General features: G+C 36.2%; 1 protein-coding gene across 50 annotated transcripts in view; it reads left to right on the forward strand.

Moving 5' to 3' along the window:
* CLASP2 (cytoplasmic linker associated protein 2) overlaps positions 1 to 23,373 on the forward strand; it is a 186,049-nt gene that overhangs the window by 56,189 nt on the left and 106,487 nt on the right. For 25 of the 50 annotated variants that reach the window (XM_082725344.1, XM_082725390.1, XM_082725366.1 and 22 more), the window contains 4 exons: positions 13,785 to 13,867; positions 16,134 to 16,226; positions 19,592 to 19,737; positions 23,055 to 23,190. In XM_082725344.1, the coding sequence (XP_082581470.1) occupies positions 13,785 to 13,867; positions 16,134 to 16,226; positions 19,592 to 19,737; positions 23,055 to 23,190 (458 nt within the window). The remainder of the gene's footprint in view (positions 1 to 13,784; positions 13,868 to 16,133; positions 16,227 to 19,591; positions 19,738 to 23,054; positions 23,191 to 23,373) is intronic. The other 25 variants (XM_082725355.1, XM_082725392.1, XM_082725351.1 and 22 more) reach the window with 1 other exon arrangement.

Consider the following 23,373-nt stretch of genomic DNA (forward strand, 5'->3'; position numbering starts at 1 on the left):
TTTTCTTGAAGTTGTAGAATCCTGGAGAAGGAATGTTGGCATATAGTTCAATTTACTATTCAAGCATAGCAGTCCCTTTTATTATATTCCTGATAGATGACTATTAAACATATGATTAAAATAATGTGTGTGCATGAATTAAAATTTGGAACAGAAACTATCTACAGTACCACTACATGTGGGTATAATCAACTGATAAATTATGATGTAATTCTAATTGCTTTCATAGTTACTTTTCCAATAATTTTTTTTTTAAAGATTTTTATCTATTTATTTGACAGAGATCACAAGTAGGCAGAGAGGCAGGCAGAGAGAGCAGGGGAAGTAGGCTCCCCACTGAGCAGAGAGCCAGATGTGGGGCTCGATCCCAGGACCCTGGAATCATGACCTGAGCCGAAAGCAGAGGCTTTAATCCACTGAGCCACCCAGGCGCCCCTCCAATAATTTTTATACAGACATGTTTTCTTAGGAGGACAGAATTGGCACCATTAAATTGTTTTGTATACCTTTTCTCTTCCTAGTATTTTACCTGGAGCATTTTCTCATTATCTTAAGTTATTAATTAAAAACTATTCATAGCTAAATAATATCTAGTATTTTTTGCTGTTATAAACAATTCCATTATCCTTTTACATACATCTTTTTGCACATCTCCTCCAGTCATTTCCTTGGAATAAATTTCTCAAGCTTAGTGAATTAAAAGATACAGTTATTCTTTTAGTTTGGCATAGTGTCCTCCAAGAAGGTTATAAGCCAAATTCAGTTCTGAATAAATTAATTCTATTTTATATTACATGAAAATCTGCCTCTTTGTAACTTAAGCAAAGAAGATGAATTATTTGTTAACCTGATACTTTGAAATACTTGAAGGTTGGGTTGCCCTGTCTTTCAGTATAACTATTCTGCTTCTGAAACAATGGGGATTCAGTCTAGTCATTTCATTTGCTACTCCTAGGTATATAATATACAGATAGGTATGAGTAGTTCCTTATTAAAGTAATATGGTAGATAGGGGAGTGGTATGTATATATTCATTGAAGCCCATTACAGTCCACTGAGTTTAGCAAATACATTTTCAGGTAAGATTACCAAAATAAAAATAAAGTGAACTTCTTTGGAATCCTGACGGAATCTACTTTTATAGTTTGGGAGTTTAATTTATTTCTCCCAGAGATGTATGTTAAGATTAAAGAGATGCATGCCATTTTTAGCAAAGTATCCTATCCAGTTAATTAAAGCCAGTAGGACCTGTGTTTAATCTTTAGCGTGTGTTAGTTTTTCATTGTTCTTTGGCTCCTCGTGCCAACCTGTTCTACTTATATTGTAATTGTTTGGCCTTTAAGTCAGGGAGGATCAATAAAAAGGATTGTGGGTTACTCCATACCAGTACGTTATTGCCATTAAAATCCATATTATGTTGGTGTCAAAAGTGTTACCTTTGTGCTTTACTAATTAGAGTAAGGATAAAATGAATTTTCTAATAACATTTATAACTTCATAACAGGAATTAAGGTAAACACGTTTTCTTTTCTTTTGGCTTAATGGTCTAGAATATAATTGCTGAAGGTACCTGTTTGCTTAAAATATTTATATCTCTAGGGACACCTGGGTGGCTCAGATGGTTGAGTGTCTGCCTTCAGCTCATTTCATGATCTTGGGGTCCTGGGATTGAGCCCTGCATCAGGCCCCCAAGCTGAGTGAAGTGCCTGCTTCTCCCTCTCTCTCCTGCTCCTCTCCCCTGCTTGTGTGCTCTCTCTTCCTCCCAGCCCCCCATCTCTGTCTCCAGTGACTAAAAATGTATATTTCTATCTCTAGAGTATTTTAGGTAATAATTTTTTTAAAAAAATCTTTGAGTGTTCTCACATATATTCTCTCATTTAAATCAGAACCCCTATAGTTAGGTACTTTATTATCCTAATTTTATTAATTAGCAAACTAAAGTTTGGAGAAGTTAACTTGCACAGGGTCGTGCATCTAATAAGTGCACTAAGCACAGAAAGTACTTGTCTATAATGCTATGCACTCTAATCTCACCGAGTAAATAAGTATTCTAGATCTTTAGCTCTGAGATTATAATCTACAGCAATGATCACTACCTTTCAACATCCATAAATCCATCTTAAAGCTCAATTAGTATGATTCTCATTAAAATAGAACATTTGAAAATAAAGCAACTTGAAGTTTTGTCGTTTTAACTAGAAATGCTTTTTAGTATTTTCTTGTTGAAATCACCCTCCTGTACCAATAACTTTGACTGCTATTCTTTTTCAAATACAGAGATTGAATTAGATGGTAATATAATTGTTATTGTTTGTAATTTGTACCAGATTTTGAGATTAGTTTTTTACTGAGGCTTATATGGAGACACATCGTTGGCTAAATCCTTAGTTCTCAGAGTTCTGTTGTTTTCCCTCACTTGCTCATTCAGTCAGGTAGACAGCATTTTCTCTCTGTGGTTTTCATCTAATGTCAAAAACTGCTTTAAAATAGTTTTAATTCTTATAATTAAGTAACTACTGTGTTTTCAAATCCAGGAGTACTTAGTCATCTTTTTGAATATTTGTATTACTTCATTTATGTCTGACATAAGATTTTATTAAGAATGTCCAAATATCTATTTTCCATGCTAATCATTCATATTTTTTTCCCCTCTTGTAAACAAAAAAGTTGATTTTTTTTTTCTTTAAAAGAAATAAAGGTCACCTGGATGGCTCAGTCAGTTAAGCATCTGCCTGTGGCTCAGATCATGATTGGCAGGGCGTCTGCTTCTTCCTTTCCCTCAACCCCTCCCCTGCTTGTGCATGTACGAGTACTCTCTCTCAAATACATAAATAAAATCTTTTTTTAAAAAAGTAAAGATCAGGGGCACCTGGGTGGCGCAGTGGGTTAGGGCCTCGGCCTTTGGCTCGGGTCATGATCTCAGGGTCCTGGGATCTAGCCCCACATCGGGCTCTGTGCTCAGGGGGATGCCTGCTTCTCCCCCCGCCCCTCTCTCTGCCTGCCTCTCTGCCTACTTGTGATCTCTTTTTGTCAAATAAATAAAATCTTTTTAAAAAATAATAATAATAAAATAAAAAGTAAAGATCTTGAGAATCAGTATATATTTAATAAAAGAAATTTCAGATAATTTAGTGTTTAATCTTGGAAATCAAATTTTTAACTGTTAAACCTCAATTTCTTGCTTTTGAACTTTATATAAAACCAAATGAGTTTTCTGTTTGTGCATTTTGTTTTGTTTGTTTTCTTCTCTTCTCCTAATGTAAGGAAAGATACTAAACCAGAATGTTTTAGCCCTTTAATCTTAAAGATTATCTGGCCCTAATTCAGGTGAAGAGACTGAGCCTTGGAGAGTTAAATGATGTATCTAAGATAAGAAAGTTACAAACAGAGATGAAACAAGAACCCAGTGCTTGGCCAGAGGCTTTTTCTTTGATCATCTCTGGGTCATCTCCTATCCAGTACTGGGTCATCTCCTATCCAAAAATTATGTGATACATACTTTTATCCTATATATCAAAACACTATTATTGACATTTAGAAATTAGGGATTGGCCAATAGCCTTTCTCTGTTAAATTATAATGAATGCCACATCTTTCACTATCCATCATAAGAAGCCCTGGTGCTTTTTTTTTTTCTTTTTAAGATTTATTTATTTATTTGAGAGAGATTGGGGTGAAGGAAGGCAGAGGGACAGGGGGAGAAATCCTCAAGTGGACTCCCCACTAATTGCAGAGGCCAACACAGGGCTCAATCCCAGGACCCTGAGATCATGACCTGAGCCAAAATCAAGAGTCAGTCAGTCAGCTGCCTGCGCCACCCAGGCACCCCTGGTGCTCTCTATCTTAACTTTAGTTTCAAAGTGGGAAAATTCAAGTAATTAAACAGGTTTGATATCCTTCCACATTTTACTCCATGTTCACTTATGTAGGTACTCAGATTAGATTTTATTTTTGCCCATACTAAACACACTAGTAAAACACTTTGCAGCTTCCTTTTTTTCACAGAACATTCATTCTTCAGCATCAATAATGATAGCTCTCACATCCTTTTGATAGCCATATGTATCCCACATTATTGATATAACAGGATGTAATAAACTTTTCACAAGTCAGGGTCATTCATGTTGTCTACAGTTTTATGCCATTACGAAGAATGCTGATCTCCATTGTACTTATTATACTTGGAATTCTGGTGCTTCTAATCTGTCGAATAGATTCCTCCCAGTGTTCAATTAAAGATTGGGTGTGTTTTTATTCAAGACATTATTTTCCCTTTTCCAGCATTGAATGTAACAGCCTTGTTAATTGCTCTCATTTTGATAGGTGAAGAATTGTGCTTTTTTGGTTTTAATTTGCACTTTTCCATCCACCTATCCATCTGACCAACAGCTAATGAATGTTTTCTGAAAGCTTTTAGCATGTTCCTGCTTTTGTAACCTATGGAAATGTCAGTGAACCAGAAAAAAAAAAAAAAAAAAGACCCTGCCTTCCTAGAGTTTTTATTCTGTTGAGGTTCAGAATATTTAAATTCATTAATTAAGTGAGCATATCCTCTTCTGCAAATTACATGTTGTTCCTTTCCCATCTTTTAATTGGGCTGTTTTATCTTGCCATCAGTCTGTTACAGTCTTTTAAATGTTCAGATTTTTTATTCTTTTGTTAAAAGTCTTAAATATTTCCTCAGTGTCTCCTTTGTCTGTGGCATTTTACATCAAATCTTAAAAGTTTTTGTTGTGGTAGGTAACCACTGTTCTGTTCTGGTAATATCTGTTCTGTTCATTATGACTTCCAAATTTCCTGTCCTGAATAAAAAGGACTATTGTCCAGTCCCAAGGCTATGCAAATGTTTTCCAGTTTATTCAAAAACATTATTTTACATTTAATTTGTTCAATATATCTGGAGTTTATTTTTATATAAAGTAACAATATATCCTTTTAATTTATGTTCTTAATGCATGGCAAATTAATATCCATGCAATTAAAGAAAACATTCTTTACTTCGTTTAATGAGTACTGTTGTATGTATTTCAGTTCTTTTCTGTAGTTTCTTTTCTTGTTTTCCAGATCTATATCTCTGTACCTACTTTAGTTTTATAGTGCATGGTTTCCCAAACTTCTTACTAAGAAAAATTTTGAGGATATAACCAAGTTGACAATGCAGTGAACACTCATCACCTAGATTGAATAACTAGTGTTTGCCATATTTGTTTTAACTCTCTGTATAAATACATTCCCACACCCATTCTTTTTTTATCTCAGCAATTGGAAAGTTATAGACGTTATGACATTCCAGCCATAAATATTTAATATGCTCCTCCTAAGACTTTAAAGTATGCTGCATTATATCCATAATATCATTATCATATGCAAGAAGGTTCCATAATGTGTATAAAACAGTCACATTACCAACTTTTATACCCGTAACATTGATACATTTTTTGAAGAGTCTAGGCCAGTTGTCTTAGATGGTCTGGGTTCTGGATTTGTCTGATTTCTTTGTGATATTATTTAACTTGTTCCTTCTGGCCCTTGTATTTTTTATAATTTTTTTTTTTAAGATTTTATTTATTTACTTGTCAGAGAGAAGAGAGCACAAGCAGGGGGAGAGGCAGGCAGAGGGAAGAAGGAGAAGCAGGTTTCCCACTGAGCAGGGAGCTCAGTGTGGGACTCCCATCCCAGGACCCTAAGATCATGACCTGAGCCAAAGGCAGATGCTTAACTGACTGAACCACCCAGGTGTCCCTATTCTTTGTAAATTTTTATACTATATGCTCAACGTCCTTTCAAGCTCTTCCATTCTGTATTCAAATTTCCTGAAGTATCCTAAGAATTTTTTTTCTTTTTTTTAATCCTAAGAATTTTTTTACAAGTGATTCCTTGAGGCCAGGAAGAATTTTTAGTTTTTTCATTCAAGAATGCCCTCTTTTGTTGGTATAATGAAATGGCAGCTTCTTTACTAAATGATACCTGAGGGGCTTTCTGCTTCTAATTCTGCAGTAGCATCTTATTACAGTAGAGTCATTTTTTCTTTCTCCCTTTCCTTTATCCACCAAGCTTCAAAGGGATAGCACTCCTTTCTAAGTGCTACTTACCTGGGGGTTTTGGGGGGAATCTTAGTAGAGGTCTGCATTCCACCACTATCAGGATCTTCGTCCTCCATACAGTTTCCTCTGATTTTTCTGTGAGGACGCTGTAGTTGACATTGCTGGCCTTGGATGTCATATTTTCCCCTATTTACTTGTAAACTGAAGTTCGAAGTGTTATTAGTCTTCTCTTAGTTGTATTTTAAGTATGTGCTATGGGTAATTTTATTTGCTCTTCTTTTTGGTCTCTAGTTTTTGGAGTATGTGGTTTTGGAGTATGTGGTTGAATATTTTATTTGAATTTGGATAACTACCATCTCCCAAGGGAATAAAAATGTCTACTGTAAGTTTTAATATTTAGTAAGGAAGTGCCTTTTTTCTTGATAAACCTTTATCTCAGCATTTTGTTGAATTTTATGACATTATTATTTTCATAGTTTCTACTTTCAACATTGATCTGAATCACTTCTTTGTCATGTATCAAAGTTTTATAATATTTGTGGACCATTTTTTGAAGTCTCTGTTTTGTTCATTTGGTTAATTGGTCTGTTCCTGCACTAATATCACATTGTCATAATTAGCTTTATAAATCTTAATAGCTGGTAGGTCAGGTACTTCCTCCCCCAAATTCATCTGTTTGTTCCTGATGTCTTTTGTTGATTGGTATCTTTGTAAATCTGTCTGTATTATTTCTTTAAATGTTATTTTCATGTACATTTTGTAGTCTGTAACTAGACAATATCTATAGTGCTAAATCTGTTATTTGTTACCTGTGACTCTTAGTTCATAATGGTTTGCCTTGTGTATTTGAACTTTGTGAACTCATTGTTTGAAGGGAGTTCTTCAGGCCTAAACTGGGGATTGTGGAAGCTTTTCTTCAGATATTAATCCTGCTCAAAACTGGGGAATCAGGGACCTCTCCAGCCTTTCCTAGGTCCTGTCTCAACTCAAGAATCCCAGGTTACCCCTCCCCACCTGTTGGCTGGGGAATCCACTCTTGGATGGGAAGAGTTGCAAAGTCACATTTTGAAAGGAGCATTGAAGAATGTGAGGATTTGTTACCACCATACTTCTAAACAACCTATTGCAGTTTGTCCTCTGACCACAAAATTCACATGCCTTTCACATACAAGATATACTCAGAAACATTTCTCAGAAGTTTCCACTCACTTAAAGCATCAGATTCAAAGTCCATGATCTTGTAGTCTGCATCGGGTCACATGTAAGAATTCTCTGGTGTGCCTGCTCTCCATCCAGAGGCTAATGAACTAAAAAGATATCTTACTTGCACCCCAAATGCTCAGTATACAATGGTGGTATCAGGACAGAGGTATCCATAATAGGCATTCCATTCAAGAAGGGGAGGAATAAGGGTGCCTGGGTGGTTTAGTTGATTAAGCGTTGGCTCAGGTCATGATCCCAGATTCCTTCATCAGGCTTCCTATAGGGAGCCTACTTCTCCCTTTCCCTCTGCCTGTCTCCTGCACCAGAGCTCGCTCACGCTCTCTCTCTCTCAAATAAATAAAATATTTTTTTGTTGTTGTTTAATGATGTAGTAGTCTGTGGGTTAAGTGAATGCCTCCGACTTGCGTCATGATCCCAGGGTCCTGGGATTGAGTCCTGCATCAGGCTCCTTGCTCAGTGGGTAGCCTGCTTCTCCCTCTACCTGCCGCTCCCCGACTTGTGCTCTCTCTCTCACTCTCTCTGTGACAAATAAATAAATAAGATCATTTTTTAAAAATAAATTAAAAAAAAAGAAAGGGAGGAACATTCACTGACATAGCAGTTCTCAAATCCAACAGGAACCTGTTGTAAGGTTCCCTTACTTCAGGGATGGTAAATGTTTCTTTGATGAATCTTTCATTCTCTCTTTGGGTGTGGTTCTCTAAACCAGTGTTTTCCTCTGTTCTTGGTTCTGCACTGAACTCTGGGTTCTGCCTCCTGAAATACTTCCTTCTTTTGCATAAAAATCTTGTGTTGCCACTGTGCATATCTTATTCAGCCCTACTTGAAAGAAGGCTCTTACTTTAAACTGTCTCTGTTTTTTGGTAGCAGTCTTCAGAAGCACTGGTAATGCTCTCATTGGTTAATTCTCTTTAAAAATTATGGGGCTTAACCCTCCTACACTGTTGGTGGGAATGCAAGCTGGTACAGCCACTCTGGAAAACAGCATGAAGTTTCCTCAAAAAGCTGAAAATAGAGCTACCCTACAACCCAGCAATCGCACTACTGGGTATTTACCCTAAAGATATAAATGTAGTGATCCGAAGGGGCACGTGCACCCAAATGTTTATAACAGCAATGTTCACAATAGCCAAACTATGGAAAGAACCTGGATGTCCATCAACAGATGAATGGATAAAGAAGAGGTGGTGTATATCTGCAATGGAATTCTATGCAGCCATCAAAAGAAATGAAATCTTGCCATTTGCAACGATGTGGATGGAACTAGAGAATATTGTGCTGAGCGAAATAAGTTAATCAGAGAAAGGCAATTATCATATGACCTCCCTGATAGGAGGAATTTGATAGGCAGGGCGGGGTGTTTCAGGGTAGGGAAGGAAAAAAATGAAACAAGATGGGATTGGGAGGGAGACAAACCATGAAGACTCTTAATCTCACAAAACAAACGAGGGTTGCTGAGGGGTAGGGGGGTAGGGTAAAGGTGGTTGGGTGATGGACATTGAGGAGAGTATGTGCTATGGTGAGTACTGTGAAATGTGTAGGCCTGATGATTCACAGACCTGTACCCCGGGGCAAATAATACATTATATGTTAATAAAGAAAATAAGAATTATGGATTTTATATGAATTTTATTGGGATTTAAGCCATAATAACCCCCTAATGTTTATCATTTATTTTTCTCTTTAGGCTAGTCTCTTTATTGTAGCATAAGAAGAAGATGCTCCTTTCCAGTTCTAAGACTTGTTCTCCTTGTTCCTATATCTGAAACATATTGCTTTACCCTTTGTCTCATTCACCTTTGTATCTGATACTTTATCTTATTAGTTGTTAAGGATTAAGTAGAATGAATTTTCTCTTTATACTTAAACCTTTAAGTAATATTTTGTAATTTCTGAGAATACCTACCCTAGTCAGTCTAGCATACTAGAAACCATGCTATCTCATAAATGCCAGAAGCCTCTAATCTCAATCACTCCACCCCTAGCCCTGGCCCCCATCAAGTGAATACTAGTTTAGGGTGAGTTCTAGAGCAGGGATCAGCAAATTGGGTCATGGGCCACATGCAGCCAACACTCTGTTTTTGTTCTATGCATGAGCTTAGAAATTTTTTTACATTTTTAAATGATTAAAAATATTCAGAAGAAGAATAATACTTTATGACATGTGAAAACTATATGAAATTCAAATTTTAGTGTCCATAAGTAGAGCTTTTTTGGAATACAGCCTTGCTCATTCATTTACATGTTGTCTGTGGCTGCTTTCATGCTACAGTGGCAGAGTTGAGTAATTGCATCGGAAACCATATGGCCCACAAGTCTGAAATACTGCTTGGCCCATTACAGAAAAAATTTACTGACCTCTGTTTTAGAGTAGTTAGGCAACAGAACAAAGCTGTTCTGTTGTGTTTTTGCCCATTAATATCTTCTAGTGTGATAATTAACCCAGTTATATTTAAAAGAGCTTTAGTCAAGCTGGAAGCCAGTATTGCTCATCCCTTCAGCCCTGTAGCCTCTACTAGTGCTTCTGCTCTCAAACTTTATTTAAATACATCGCCGCTTTGTGTATGCACTCACTGTCCTTTTCTTGCAGTAGTATTTAACATTAGAGCCCATCACTTGTTTTGACTCTCTGCCTATGGTATTCATTCTCCTTCGTGGTGCTAAAAGTATTTTATAGTATTTCTTAGGTGAACTTTAAAGCTGTATCAGAAAATGGAATAATACTTGTGAGAATGAACAGTCTATTCAGCAGATTATTCCCCTGTGCAGAGATCCTTTTTCTACTTTTCTTAGCCACAAAATCAAAACCAAGGGGAGGGGAAACATTAAGCAAACTAGGATTGTAAAAAGGCTTACTTGTAGTACATATAATAGATAAGCAGGGCCAACCTCAACATGTCCTGTCTTTACACTATTCAAATACCCAGTATGCTCCTATTAGCAGCAGTTCTGCTTATACAAAATGATTCTCAAAGGTGAGAGTGAGATAGATTGGGGTCAACTACTTAAAACCATGCAAGTTCTTGTGAAATTTGGTAATGTCCATGTCTAGGTTTAGAGACCTAATTGTCGCTTCTGAACTGGTCATAAGGCTGCATTTAGTGTATTTGTAGCCTTTTTTTCTCTGCAGCTTCTGCAGGACTTTTAAAAGCCATTTAATTTCTATTCTACCTACTCTCCCCCCTAGGTTATTTGTCCCTACTTATAAGACATAACTCACTGGGTAATAAAACTAAGGCATTATGATCAAAGTGAATTGTGACTTTTTTTTTTTAAGATTTAATTAATTTATTTGACAGAGAGAAATCACAAGTAGACAGAGAGAGAGAGAGGAAGAAGCAGACTCCCTGCTGAGCAGAGAGCCCGATGTGGGACTCGATCCCAGCACCCTGAGATCATGACCCGAGCCGAAGGCAGCGGCTTAACCCACTGAGCCACCCAGGCGCCCTGAATTGTGACTTTTAAAGTTAGGCTTTCCTATGCATGTTCTTAGTCAATTGTACATTATCGTGGCTTTATTCGGGATTTGCTCAGAAGCTTTGCATTCCCTTGAAGGTGTTTGACATTGTGTTGTGGCTGGTGGGTTAATGTGTTGGAGTTAACATTCTAGTTTGCATTTGATACCATTTGTACACTGTCTGTAAGCTGTAATAACTCTTCATATTGATCTCCCCTTCACTTTCCCATTCCTCTGTAAAACGTTCTTTCTTCCACATTTGAGCACATTGATGTTGTCTTTTGGCTCTGCTCTGGTACATTTGCACAGGTCTCCTCCACCAGTGGCTGCCTCCTCAAAGCTTACCTAGTGGTTCCACTTGTTACTATAACAAAGTTATTTGCAAGAAGTGGTATATAAGTGACAGACTATAGTTAATGAATGTGTAAAGAAAGCTGTACTGTGTTGAATGTTTAAGAACTACTTGATAAGGACAAGTCCCTAAAGAAATTTCTGTTCAGTGGCCTGGGCTGGGCAAGACAACTGCAAAGATTGGGAAGAAATTATAAAAATATAGGCTTCTGCTTTCCTGTCAGGGAACCCATTGTCAAAACAAACTTAGTGGTGCTTAGCCAGCTCAGTCAGAAGAGAGAGCTGCTGTCGATCTTGGGGTCTTGGGTTTAAGCCCCACATTGGGTATAGAGATTACAAAACAAAACAAAAACTTAAAAAAAAAAGAGGGTGCTTGGGTGGCTCAATGGTTAAAGCCTCTGCCTTCAGCTCAGGTCATGATCCCAGGGTCCTGGAATTGAGATCCGCATCAGGCTCTCTGCTCAGCAGGGAGCCTGCTTCCTCCTCTCTCTCTCTCTGCCTGCCTCTCTGCCTACTTGTGATCTCTGTCTGTCAAATTTAAAAAAAAAAGAAAGAAACCTGTATAAGAGTTTGATAAATGAATGTAGTATAAGATGTTAAGATAATACGGTTAGGTATCTTATTTTCTATTTCTTTACTTAAGCTATTTATTTTCATGTAATCTATTATTAGTACTGATCTTGAGAATGGAGTCAAAAGTTTTATTGTTACTGGATTTTCTATAATATTTAGGGAATAACTAATTTATTTACTATCGTAAATTAATTTCCTATGGCAAGCATGCATTCATGCCTCTCTTAGTTTATTGTCACTGCTTTTAATTTGTAGTTTTTTATTGTCTTACAACTGTGTTACATTGTTCTAAGGTCCATCTCTTATACTGTTAAAATTCAAAAAGATGATCTTCAAAGGTTTTTGTGTTTTTTTAAGATGAGGAGCTTCTTATATACCTTTGGAAATCTTTATAGTGTTCTTTTTTTTTATTAGGATGGTGTTAATTTTTTAAATTCAGTTTGAAAATAATATTTCCTTTGGTAGGTGATAAACCTAATTGGGGAGATATTTAGCTTTTTAATTTGAAAGATTTTTAAGCTAATTATCCCTTAGGATATACATCTTGTGTGGTTGAAATCGATTTCAGTGTGTTAAATTACTACCATGAAGAAGTAAATATATAGTTAGAAACTAAGTACTACCTGTATCAGCCAGGGTTCATTTAGGAGACAGAAACCACAGGGGCACCAGGGTGGCTTGGTTGGTTAACCGTCTCAGTCTTGGTTTCAGCTCAGGTCATGATCTCAGACTGTGATACCGGCAACGCATTGGGTTCCATGCTTAGCGTGGAGTCTGCTTGAGATTCTCTGCCACTGCCCCCCATTCGTGTGTGCCTGTGTGCACACATGCTCTCTTTCTTTCTGAAATAAGTAAGTCTTTAAAAATAACTGTTGTGGTTTCTTTTAAGATTTTATTTATTTGAGAGAGAGCAAACACAAGTTGGGGGAGGGGCAGAGGGAGAGGCAGAGAATCCCAAGCAGACCCCTGCAGAGCACAGAGCCCTTATATGAGCTCTGTTCTACAACCCTGAGACCATGACCTAAGCCGAAATCAAGAGTTGGACGCTCAATAAATTGAGCCATCCAGGCTCCCCAACAGTTATTTTTACAGAGAGAATTAATATGTTAAATGGGTATGGTAAATTAAAAATGCAGGAAGAGAACACTAAAATGTCATGGAGGTAGTAATTATAGTCAACAGCTCCTACTCCTAGAGCTGGAAGAACAAAATGAGGAGGTTAAAACTTAGAGGTGGGACCCCTGCAGAGCTGTGGCTCAGACCTCTGTGAGGAGTACTAGCAGACTGGCGTTTCTGATGGGGCTGAGAGCTGCATCAGTGAGGGTTAGAAAAACTGCAACAGGAATCAGGTGCTGCTAACTGAAAGGCGTCTCCTGCCAGAGTTGCTAAGGTTTTACAGACAAGAACAGGAAGCCAGAAGGAGCATGTCCCTTCTTCTGTCAACTTCCATCTTTCTTTTTTTTTTATCAACTTCCATCTTTTGACCACCCCTGTTAATAGAGTTTAACAGGAAGCCATTAGAATGAGCAGAAAAATGTTTACTCAATCCTAGGTGGGCCCAGCATCACTGAATATGAAAGAGCGGACTTGGAGCTGAAAGTTGCTTAATTACTTGCTCTTAAACAGCTACTATCTATAAATTTTACTTTTTTATTGTCTATGTACAATAATGGAAGATTTGTTTGCATATTTAAATTTAATTTCAAGGTCCTCATCTCTTTCACATTTGCTTTCCTGAACACTGCAGCATATATGGATCCTCTGCTCTGTTACTCGCCATCATCTATTGACATTTAGTGTCATTTAAAATTGCCATTAACCTTTTTAAACGATTTTCTTTCCACCTTATTTCTTGTGTACTGAATAAGGATAGAATAAGGATAGAAGGGCTCTGTTCCTACTGTTTGAAGTTTACAACTAGCCGCACCTTAGTACTTATAGAGAATTAATCAGCTATTGCTATGGACCTTGACTTTCCTAAAAGATGGTGATTTTTTTTTAATGCTGTCTTATAAAATGGAATGTCCTTCAAAATTAGTGCCTTTGTTGATATTAAAGGAGTTATATTTTTCACATTTTCTTTGGTGCTAACATGCTTAAAATTAAACTTAAAAAATTAATTTTCTTTTGATTAGCAGGTGCTTCTAAAGAAGGAGGTGCTGGAGCAGTTGATGAAGATGACTTTATAAAAGCTTTTACAGATGTCCCTTCTGTTCAGGTAAGGATACTAGTAAAGTGGCATTCCCCATGAATAATGGTTACATCTGTTCATATGATTATTTTTGTCCCTTTTGAAAAATTCTTTTTTTCCTTAAATGACTATGTAAGTAAAATACTTGGTTTATTATTACCAAGCTGTTACTTGTTTGCACAATTAGATTTTCAAATGATTTTTTCAGGCTAAAATGGAATCCATGATGAATTATGACATTGCAGTATTCAACTACATGTACTTTTTTAAAGTTGTTTTTAATACATTGTTCTTCCCTTATTTGTTTCATTTTATTTTGGTTTTACCTCCTACCTTTTTGTCCACTTTATCTCTGTCTCCTTTACAGGCATACTTTTCTCTACTTGCCTATTGAATATTGGAATTTCTTAGGGGTCAGTTGTGGGTCCTCTCCTCTCCATTTTATTACTGAGTCACTTCCTTCAGACCCATGGCTTCAGCTCCTGCCTTTACATAGATAATGCATTTCTCTTGAGTGCCAAAATAATTTCTTCACTGATAGCTTACCTGACATGTCCTTATAGGTGTCTCAGAGGCATCTCAGATTCAACCTGTCCGAAATGGGGCTCATGATCTTCCCCTTACAAATTTGTGCTTCTAGTGTTTTGTATATGGAAACCATTACTTACTCCAGTTGTAAAAGTCAGAGATCTAGGACTTACTCTAGTGCATTAGGTTTCTAACTTATTAGTATTCATACTTCTTTTGCTTATATTATCTCCTAAAAGAATGTTTGAAAAGTTGTGTATCCTTTCACCAAAGTAAATTTTTGACTTTTCTCTTTTTCTCTTGTTGGAGAAGGGGGAGCCTTAAACTATATTCCAGAGCAATGCATCATAATAAGATTCAGAGTGGCAGAGGGGCGTGCCTGCCTTCTGAATTGGGCAGAGGGGCTGTTGTGAGGGGACCTGGGAGGCAGGAAAAGAACTGGCTCAGAATCCTCCCAGCAGTCATTCTCTAACAGAATGTTATCTTGACCCCCTTCTACCTCCTCACCTTATCTCCTGCCTTGGCTCCCCTTTGTACTGTTGTTGGGGGTGGGGGTTGTTTTAAGCGAAAGGGGAAATTAATGGCTGTTGAAAGTGAAAAAACTCTTTTGATGAAGTATCTGTTATTACTTGGATGATATCACCAGGACTCCCTTTCATTCCATCTCTCATTTCTGGGTTCCTCTACATGGTCTTCCCTTGTGGTCAGCAACATGGCTGCAACTGTTTGAGCCTCACACCTTTCTCTGCCCTCTGCGTCTTTTCTGATTGATCCTGTAAAATTTGTGAGAATTCTTCTGATTGAACTGACTTAAGTCAAATGCCCACCTCTGAACCTTTGTGATGTGGAGAAATAATGTGTACTGATTGATTATGGTTTGATCATTGGCTCTTCCTCTGGCCCTCTTTGCACTTTTTACTCCTGTACTTTGGCCTTCTTTCACTTTCTTTCCTCTGTCACAGAGCCTTTGCACATGCTGTCCACTCTAAGGAAGACTAATCTCCCTGCTTTGCCTGATGATGATCCCTCCTTTTTTGGCTCTCAGTTCAAGCTTGACTCTTTTAACTAGTTCACACCTCCTATATAGACTTTCATGGAATTGTAATTGTCTTTGGCAGTACTTTCTATTTGCAGTTTTATATCATTTGATTAATTTTTTTCTCTCCCTGACTGGATTATAAGCTCCATAAGACAAAGACCATGCCTATTTTTCTTGCCTTAATATCCCTCATGCCTGGCATAATGCATCCCTGTTATGTAAATATATTTAAGTGAGTGAAAGGATAATAGTATTTTTGGCAAACAGTTGACTCCTGAGGAAACAATGCATGTAACTATCCTGGCTATAGTGTGGGGGAGCTAACCTAAATCATGTCCTTTTGCAATAGTGTACAATTATATGAATGCAGTAGGTACATGCCTGAAATCATTTTTGAGAAAATAGGCCTATTATTAGTTCTTTGGATATTTGCATCGTGTTTTTAAATGACAAAGCATTTTTAAGAGTATATCTGAAGTTAGTCATGAACAGAGAAATAGCACAAGGGTAACAGGTAAGGAAGATAATATATTTTCCATTAAAATGGTTCTAGTTATTTTCTAGATTATTTTCTATTTTCTAGTTATTTCTAATTATTTTCCATTAATAATGGTTCTAATAATGGGAAATAACCTTATTACTTGAAAGAGTGCTATAAACATTGGGGTGTAGCTTTGATATTTCTTACAGCAAGAAATATTAATGTTATAACTTTATATCTTTAAGATCTATTCTAGTCGAGAACTTGAAGAAACATTAAATAAAATCAGGGAAATATTGTCAGATGACAAACATGACTGGGATCAGCGTGCCAATGCAGTAAGTTTTTTTATTTTGTTATCCTTCTCTTTTTTTTTTTTTTTTTAATATTCCCAAAACATTAGAATTCAGTAATATTACTACAATGGTATTTGCTTATGAAATAGGTATGAAAGCTAACATTTCTTTCTGGAAAAACACTTTGAGGTAATTGGAATTTTCTGAGTTAGGGTCAGTTTTTATTGTTTCTGCTGATCCATGGAGCCTATCTCATTTATTAGTTTCTCCACATGTGCTACTTAATGACTGAACAAGAAAGTGTGAGCTTCACTGATGTCTCTGTGATGGCTTTGTGTGGGTTTACATAGTTGTTCATCAGTAGGCAGTGTTCTCAGATCTTATAAACTTTTCCTGTAAAGCAGTTAGTTCACTTTGCCTCCGTGCTCAATAGTTTCATAGTATTGACATCAGTTTACAACAGTATGTCTGTTTGTCTGGCTTTTTTTCTTTATTTTCTCACAGTGATGAAAAATATGATGAATATTTTTCACCCGTGATTTAAAAAGAAAAAAGTCTCCTTGAATTCAGAGTATTTTATCCTAAATTTCTCAATAAAATATTTGATAAGTACTTTTAAAATAATATCTATATCGACAAAGGACTGTATATTTTAATATTTTTTAATTTGTCACATTTATATATGAGGTTCCAAATGAGTACCTCAGTGTCCTCAAGAAGCCAGAGAAAGGGTTTTATTTCTTTTTTCTTTTTTAAGATTTTATTTATTTATTTGACAGAGAGCACACGAGAAAGAGTAGAGGGAGAGGAAAAAGTAGACTCCCCTGTAGAGCAGGGAGCCCAATGCCAGGACCCTGGGGTCATGACCTGAGCCAAAATGCGTAACCAGATGAGCCACCTAGGCACCCCAAAGCGTTCCATTTGAAGACTTATGCTCTGAGAACTCTCCATCTCCGTTTTGATTAATAAATCATATGTGGCCCTTTGAAAATTGTGCTTTATGGTGCTACAAACAAAAGATTTTTCAGCTTCTCTTTAATAGGAAGTTTGCATATTTTAAGGTATTGAAATATTTAACAGAAAGTAACATTGCTCCATATTTGCGAAATATGATTTATTATTCTATCTTCAGTTCTGAGGTTAGTCTGAGATAGACCTCTGTCATAAGTAATCTGTGCAGAAACATGACAAATTAAATGTTGTCAAATTAAAACACAAACTTTGTACTTAAGAGTTTTTTGTTGGAATGCCTGGCTGGCTCATTCAGTAGAACATGCAACTCTTGATCTTGGGGTCAGGAGTCCAAGGGGTTGTGAGTTCAAGCTCTGTGTTCCTTGTAGAGATTATTATTTTTTTTAAATGAGTTTTTTGTTTTACTTCAAAACAACTCTTTTGGAAACACAGATGGCCTTTCAGTTTTATTTATTTTTTTATAAAGATTTTATTTATTTATTTGAGAGAGAGACAGTGAGAGAGAACATGAGCGAGGAGAAGGTCAGAGGGAGAAGCAGACTCCCCACGTTGCTGGGAGCCCGATGCGGGGCTCGATCCCGGGACTCCGGGATCATGACCTGAGCCGAAGGCAGTCGTCCAACCAACTGAGCAACCCAGGTGTCCCGGCCTTTCAGTTTTTTAATTAGAAAAGTGACATGGGCTCATTGCAGTAAGTGGAACAGTACAGAAGATTATAAGGAAAAAGTTAATAGTTTACTCCCTATTAGGGAAACAAATGTTTTCATTTTGGAGTATATCCTCTTCTATATATATGTATGATAAGGTAAACACAGTTTTTTTCTCCCACTTCTATAAAAATAAATATCATACTAGATACATTACTCAATAACTTGTTTTCATTCAGTTTCTTTCATAAATTATGCCCTTTCACTATAATTGCTGTAGGTGCCAGGCATATAGTTGTTGCTCAGATATTTGCTGAATGCAAATAAATAAGCACCAATATGTGCTTCTTTTTCTTAGTTAAAAGATACCATGTAATTCATTAAACCATTTCCCATTTGATGGATTTACACTTTTTTATTTTTTGCTATTTCAACAATATTGCAATAAATATCCTTGTACACATCTATAACAATGGTGTTTTTATTTTTGTAGATTAAGTTTTTTAAAGTGGGGTTGTTGGGTAAAGAGTAGATATAATTTTATTTTAGTAGTGTTGCCAAATTATTTTGAACAAAGGTGTTAGTAACTCATAATCTTACTTGCAGTAAGAGCATCTCTTTTTTTTCTCATACTGGATGCTGTTAAGTCTTTTTAATTTTTGCTGGTCTGATGGAGGAAAGTGATGTATCTTTGTTGTAATTAGCATTTGCTTATCACTAGTAAGGTTGAGCACATTTTTATTTATTTATTTTGCTCAATTTAGTATTGAACTATTTGTCTTTATCTCCTTTTATTATCATTCTTTGTATATTGCACTTAATATGTTGCAGGTGAGTTTTTCCAACCATGTTGTGATTTGTTTTGTTTTTAGTTAATCTTGTTTAGGTGCCTTCTGATGTCTCTACCTATGATAGTTTCCCTTATGTGCATTAAGATTATATAACTATTCCTACAAAATTTTTCCTACCCTTATAATATCTTTTTTATGTTTTTCATTGTCAATCCATCTGATATAGTTTTAAAGATCTCTAAAAATTTAGAAAACCTCGGAGATTAATAAGAAATTATATATAATAATGGATATGATAAGTAAACTCAGCTTATCAGTATGTATGAGCACAGATATGTACCTGTGAGTATCTTTTGATTGATGAAATTTTATTAGATATGTCTGGTGTTAATATAGAAAACATTTATCAATCCTGTATTTAAAAAGTAACGCTTAAGACATAGAAATAGGGGGAAAGACCTGTTTATTTCACAAAGTGTGAGAACAGTAAAATATGGACCTGGCTGACTAGTTTGTCTATTTGATTCTGTACTTTGGCTTATGGAAGAATATAGTTTCCAAATTTGGCCCTTTTAAAAATAGTCTCCTTGGTAGATAATAGTAATTTTTGCCCGTTTTGAATATAGTTGTGCCACTGAATTATATGCTTTACAATGTTTAAAATGATTAATTTTATGTTAATGTGTATTTTACTACAATAAAAACTTTAAAACTTACCCTTAAGACTTTAAAATGTACTTAGCTATTCATACGTTACATATGTCCATTTTGTATATAACTAAATCTATAACATTCTTTTTCAGAAAACTTTCTGTAGTTTGCATGTTTATTTGTAAGACACATTCAATGCTGTTAAAATGTCTGGATATAGTTATAAAAACATAATGAAATGTTATTTTTAAATTTTTGTTCAAATGATGTGTTTTGGTAATGATGTGTTTTATTTTTTTTTTTTACATTGACACTCTATGTCAATAATAAATTCTCTTCATTTCAGCTTAAGAAAATTCGATCATTGCTTGTTGCTGGAGCTGCACAATATGACTGCTTTTTCCAACATTTACGCTTGTTGGATGGAGCACTTAAACTTTCAGCAAAAGATCTTAGATCCCAAGTGGTTAGAGAAGCTTGCATTACTGTAGCGTAAGTATGTTCTTTCTGTGATAAATGTTTTTTATGAATTAATTCAGTACTCAGTGATTTAGTGCTCATTAAGTAAAGCAGGACAACCCAAAAACAGCGTATATGTAATCCGAAAGTAATTTTTATTATAAACAGATTCCATTTGTGTGATTTATTTTTTTATCTTTCTTAATATTATATGAGCATTAAAATGCGGTTATATGTATAAAGCCTACATATGTGCATTTTTGGTCACTAAATCTTGAAGAAGAAAATTAATGGGTCTGAGAACTATTGTTTTCTCTTTACTAATTTGGATATTAAGCTCTCTATTTCTGACGTTTTAACAATTATCCTGGAATTATAATGTATTATTAACTTAATCAAGATTCAAATTTATTCTGCATGTTTATATTTTAACGAAATTCTAGTATGGTACAACACTGAAATTTCTTTTACCTCTACTTCTGATCTGCGTACTGCTGTTATATAAGCATTCTTTGAAGCTAGGGAACACAAAAATGCCTACTATTAAATTTTTTTTTAAGATTTTATTTATTTATTTGACAGAGAGAAATCACAAGTAGACAGAGAGGCAGGCAGAGAGAGAGAGAGAGAGAGGGAAGCAGGCTCCCTGCTGAGCAGAGAGCCCGATGCGGGACTTGATTCCAGGACCCTGAGATCATGACCCGAGCCGAAGGCAGCGGCTTAACCCACTGAGCCACCCAGGCGCCCCCCTACTATTAATATTTCTAATCAGAATTGCAATAAATGTCCTGGTCAGAATGGAGGGAGGAAAAAAAGGAAAAAGAAAAAACAGGAAATAAAAGCTATGAGGATTGCTAGAAAAGGAACAAAACTGCCATTATTAACAAATGATACAGTTATCCACAAGAATCTATAGAATATATAAGAATAATATATAATATAATATATATATTATATTATATATAATATAATATATATATTATATTATATATAATATAATATATATATAATATATAAGAATATATAGAGAAATATATATAGAAATATATAGAGAGAAATTATTTTTAATTAAGGGACTTTAGCAAGATGCTAAATACAAGTCATATACAAATATAATTGGATATCTTTTAAAAGCAAAAGTGAAAAGGAGAACAAAAATCTACAAACTATAACCTTGAAAAATAGTCCATGGTGAGAATTCTGCTTCTAACAATGATGCAATAACTGGTAAGGAGCTAACTGTTTTGCAGAAAATTGGATAAGACATGTAAAACAGATATTTCTAGATAATGGGCAGTGGACAGACAGAGCAAGATTATGATTCTTGAAAGAAACAGGGCAGTTGAGCAGTATGATCAACACAGTTTTGACCTGGAGGTACTTTTGGACCATGGAGAAGAGAGGAAGCACCCAAGCAGAGCAAGACTGATTGAGTTGATGAAACAGAGACTGGAGTTTCTGAAGATTAAAGTGGTTAAAATATGCAGAGCAGAATCCTGGAGAGTAGAGAGAGAAACAGAGAAAGAGCTGTAGAGAACAGCATAAGGGATCCCATGAGTCTAGTTGAGTACTTATCTGTGCATGTAAAATGTGCAACTCCCTGAGGATGGGAAAGAACTAGTGCTGGAGGCTATAAGGTAAACAACAGTTCCCAGAGCTCATAAGGGCTAGAAGATGTTCAAGTTCTGATGAGCCATAATGGAGAAACCTAGTTGAATACCCAGGGCATTTGGTAGAGATCCCAGAGAGGCCACTGTATAGGAATATACTAAACTAAGTTTTAAAGTAGGGTTCCTTCTGATAAACTGATAAAGATCAAGCTAATTCCCAAGTACATCACCTGCCTACCCAAACAAAACTCTCTCTCTCTTTTTTTTAAACAAAACACTCTTTAAAGGAAGACCAGACTATCCAGACACAGGTGGTACCTTCTTGCTTTTGATTTGAGGTCCCCTTCTTTTTTTTTAAGATTTTATTTATTTATTTGACAGCGCACATAAGCAGGGGGAGCTGCAGAAGAAGAGAGAGAAGCAGGGACCCTTATGTGAGCTAATCCCAGAATCCCAGGATCATGACCTGAGCCCAAGGCAGATGTTTAACTGACTGAGCCACCCAGGCACTTCTGGGTGCCTTTTTGCCCACAAGTCTAAACATTAGAGAATTTGAAAGCATAGCAGAACACTAGAAAATAGGTCTGAATATCTCTGTTAATCAAGAACCTGAATTTTTTTAGCTAATTGTATCCCAACAGTGTATTTGAAGACTTAAATAAACAGAAAGTAACTAGGGGCACCTTGGTGGCTCAGTGGGTTAAAGCCTCTGCCTTTGGCTCAGGTTATGATCCCAGGGTCCTGGGATTGAGCCCCGCATCGGGCTCTCTCCTTCGCAGGGAGCCTGCTTCCGCCTTTCTCTCTGTCTGCCTTGAAAAAAAAGAAAGAAAGAAAGTAACCAAAACTGCAATCATTGCCAGAATTGCAAGTGATAAGAGCATCCTTCTTAAGTGTCCTAACTAAAGTCATGCAGTTAAAGACCGAATTTAGTTGTTTAACTCCGAGTTGGAAAGAGAAGACAGATGTTCTTAGGGTCACCCAACTAACTAGTATGTATGGTCGAGTTGTGTTTTCAGTCCAGAATTCTGAAACCCTACACCAAAGATGTAAGAGAGTCTGCTTGTCCCTCCCTCCTCATCGGCCCTGCCAAAATAAAAAAAATCTTTTTTAAAAAAGTGGGGGTGCCTGGGGAGCTTAGTTAAGCAGCTGACTCTTGATTTTGGCTCAGGTCATGATCTTGGGATCATGGGATTGAGCCCTGCAGGCTCTGCACTCAGCATGGAGTCTACTTAAGATTCTACACACACCCGCCTCCCTGTACTCTCTCTCTAAATAACTGTACTCTCTCTAAATAGTAAATATTTTTTAAAGGAAAGAAATGGTAAAATGCCAAATTTCAGCTTTGGCCTAGATAGTTAAAAGGTGGGAAAAACAAGGAAATGAAGTAATATTTGCACTTCTTTTACTCTTTTGTTTTTCTGCCTTTAGAAGTGGTTGAAATAAATTTTTTTTTTTTAAAGATTTTGTTTATTTAACAGACAGAGATCACAGGTAGGCAGAGAGGCAGGCAGAGAGAGAGGAGGAAGCAGGCTCCCTGCGGAGCAGAGAGCCCAATGTGGGGCTCGATCCCAGGACCCTGGGATCACGACCTGAGCCGAAGGCAGGGCTTTAACCCACTGAGCCACCCAGGTGCCCCTGAAATAAAAATTTTAAGTTAATTCAGTAAGAGAATGTTTTTAAATTATATACTCCTACTTATACTTAATATTAAAAAATTTTTTTTCTTGTCTTCCTTTGTAGACATCTTTCAACAGTTTTGGGAAACAAATTTGATCATGGCGCTGAAGCCATTGTACCTACCCTTTTTAATCTCGTCCCCAATAGTGCAAAAGTCATGGCAACCTCTGGATGTGCAGCTATCAGATTCATCATTCGGGTAGGTTCTTTTCTGTCTTTCTCCCTCACTCCTCCCCTCTGGTTTCAATATACTTAAATAAGTCATTTTTTTTTTTTTAATCCCAAAGGAAAATCACTTTTGAATGACTTTTTCTGAAGTAAAAGCAGTACATGGTTATTACAGTTATTATAGAACATTTAAATAATACTGAAGGTTACCAAG

Source organism: Mustela nivalis (assembly GCF_964662115.1).
Source record: "Mustela nivalis genome assembly, chromosome: 1".
NCBI lineage: Eukaryota > Metazoa > Chordata > Mammalia > Carnivora > Mustelidae > Mustela > Mustela nivalis.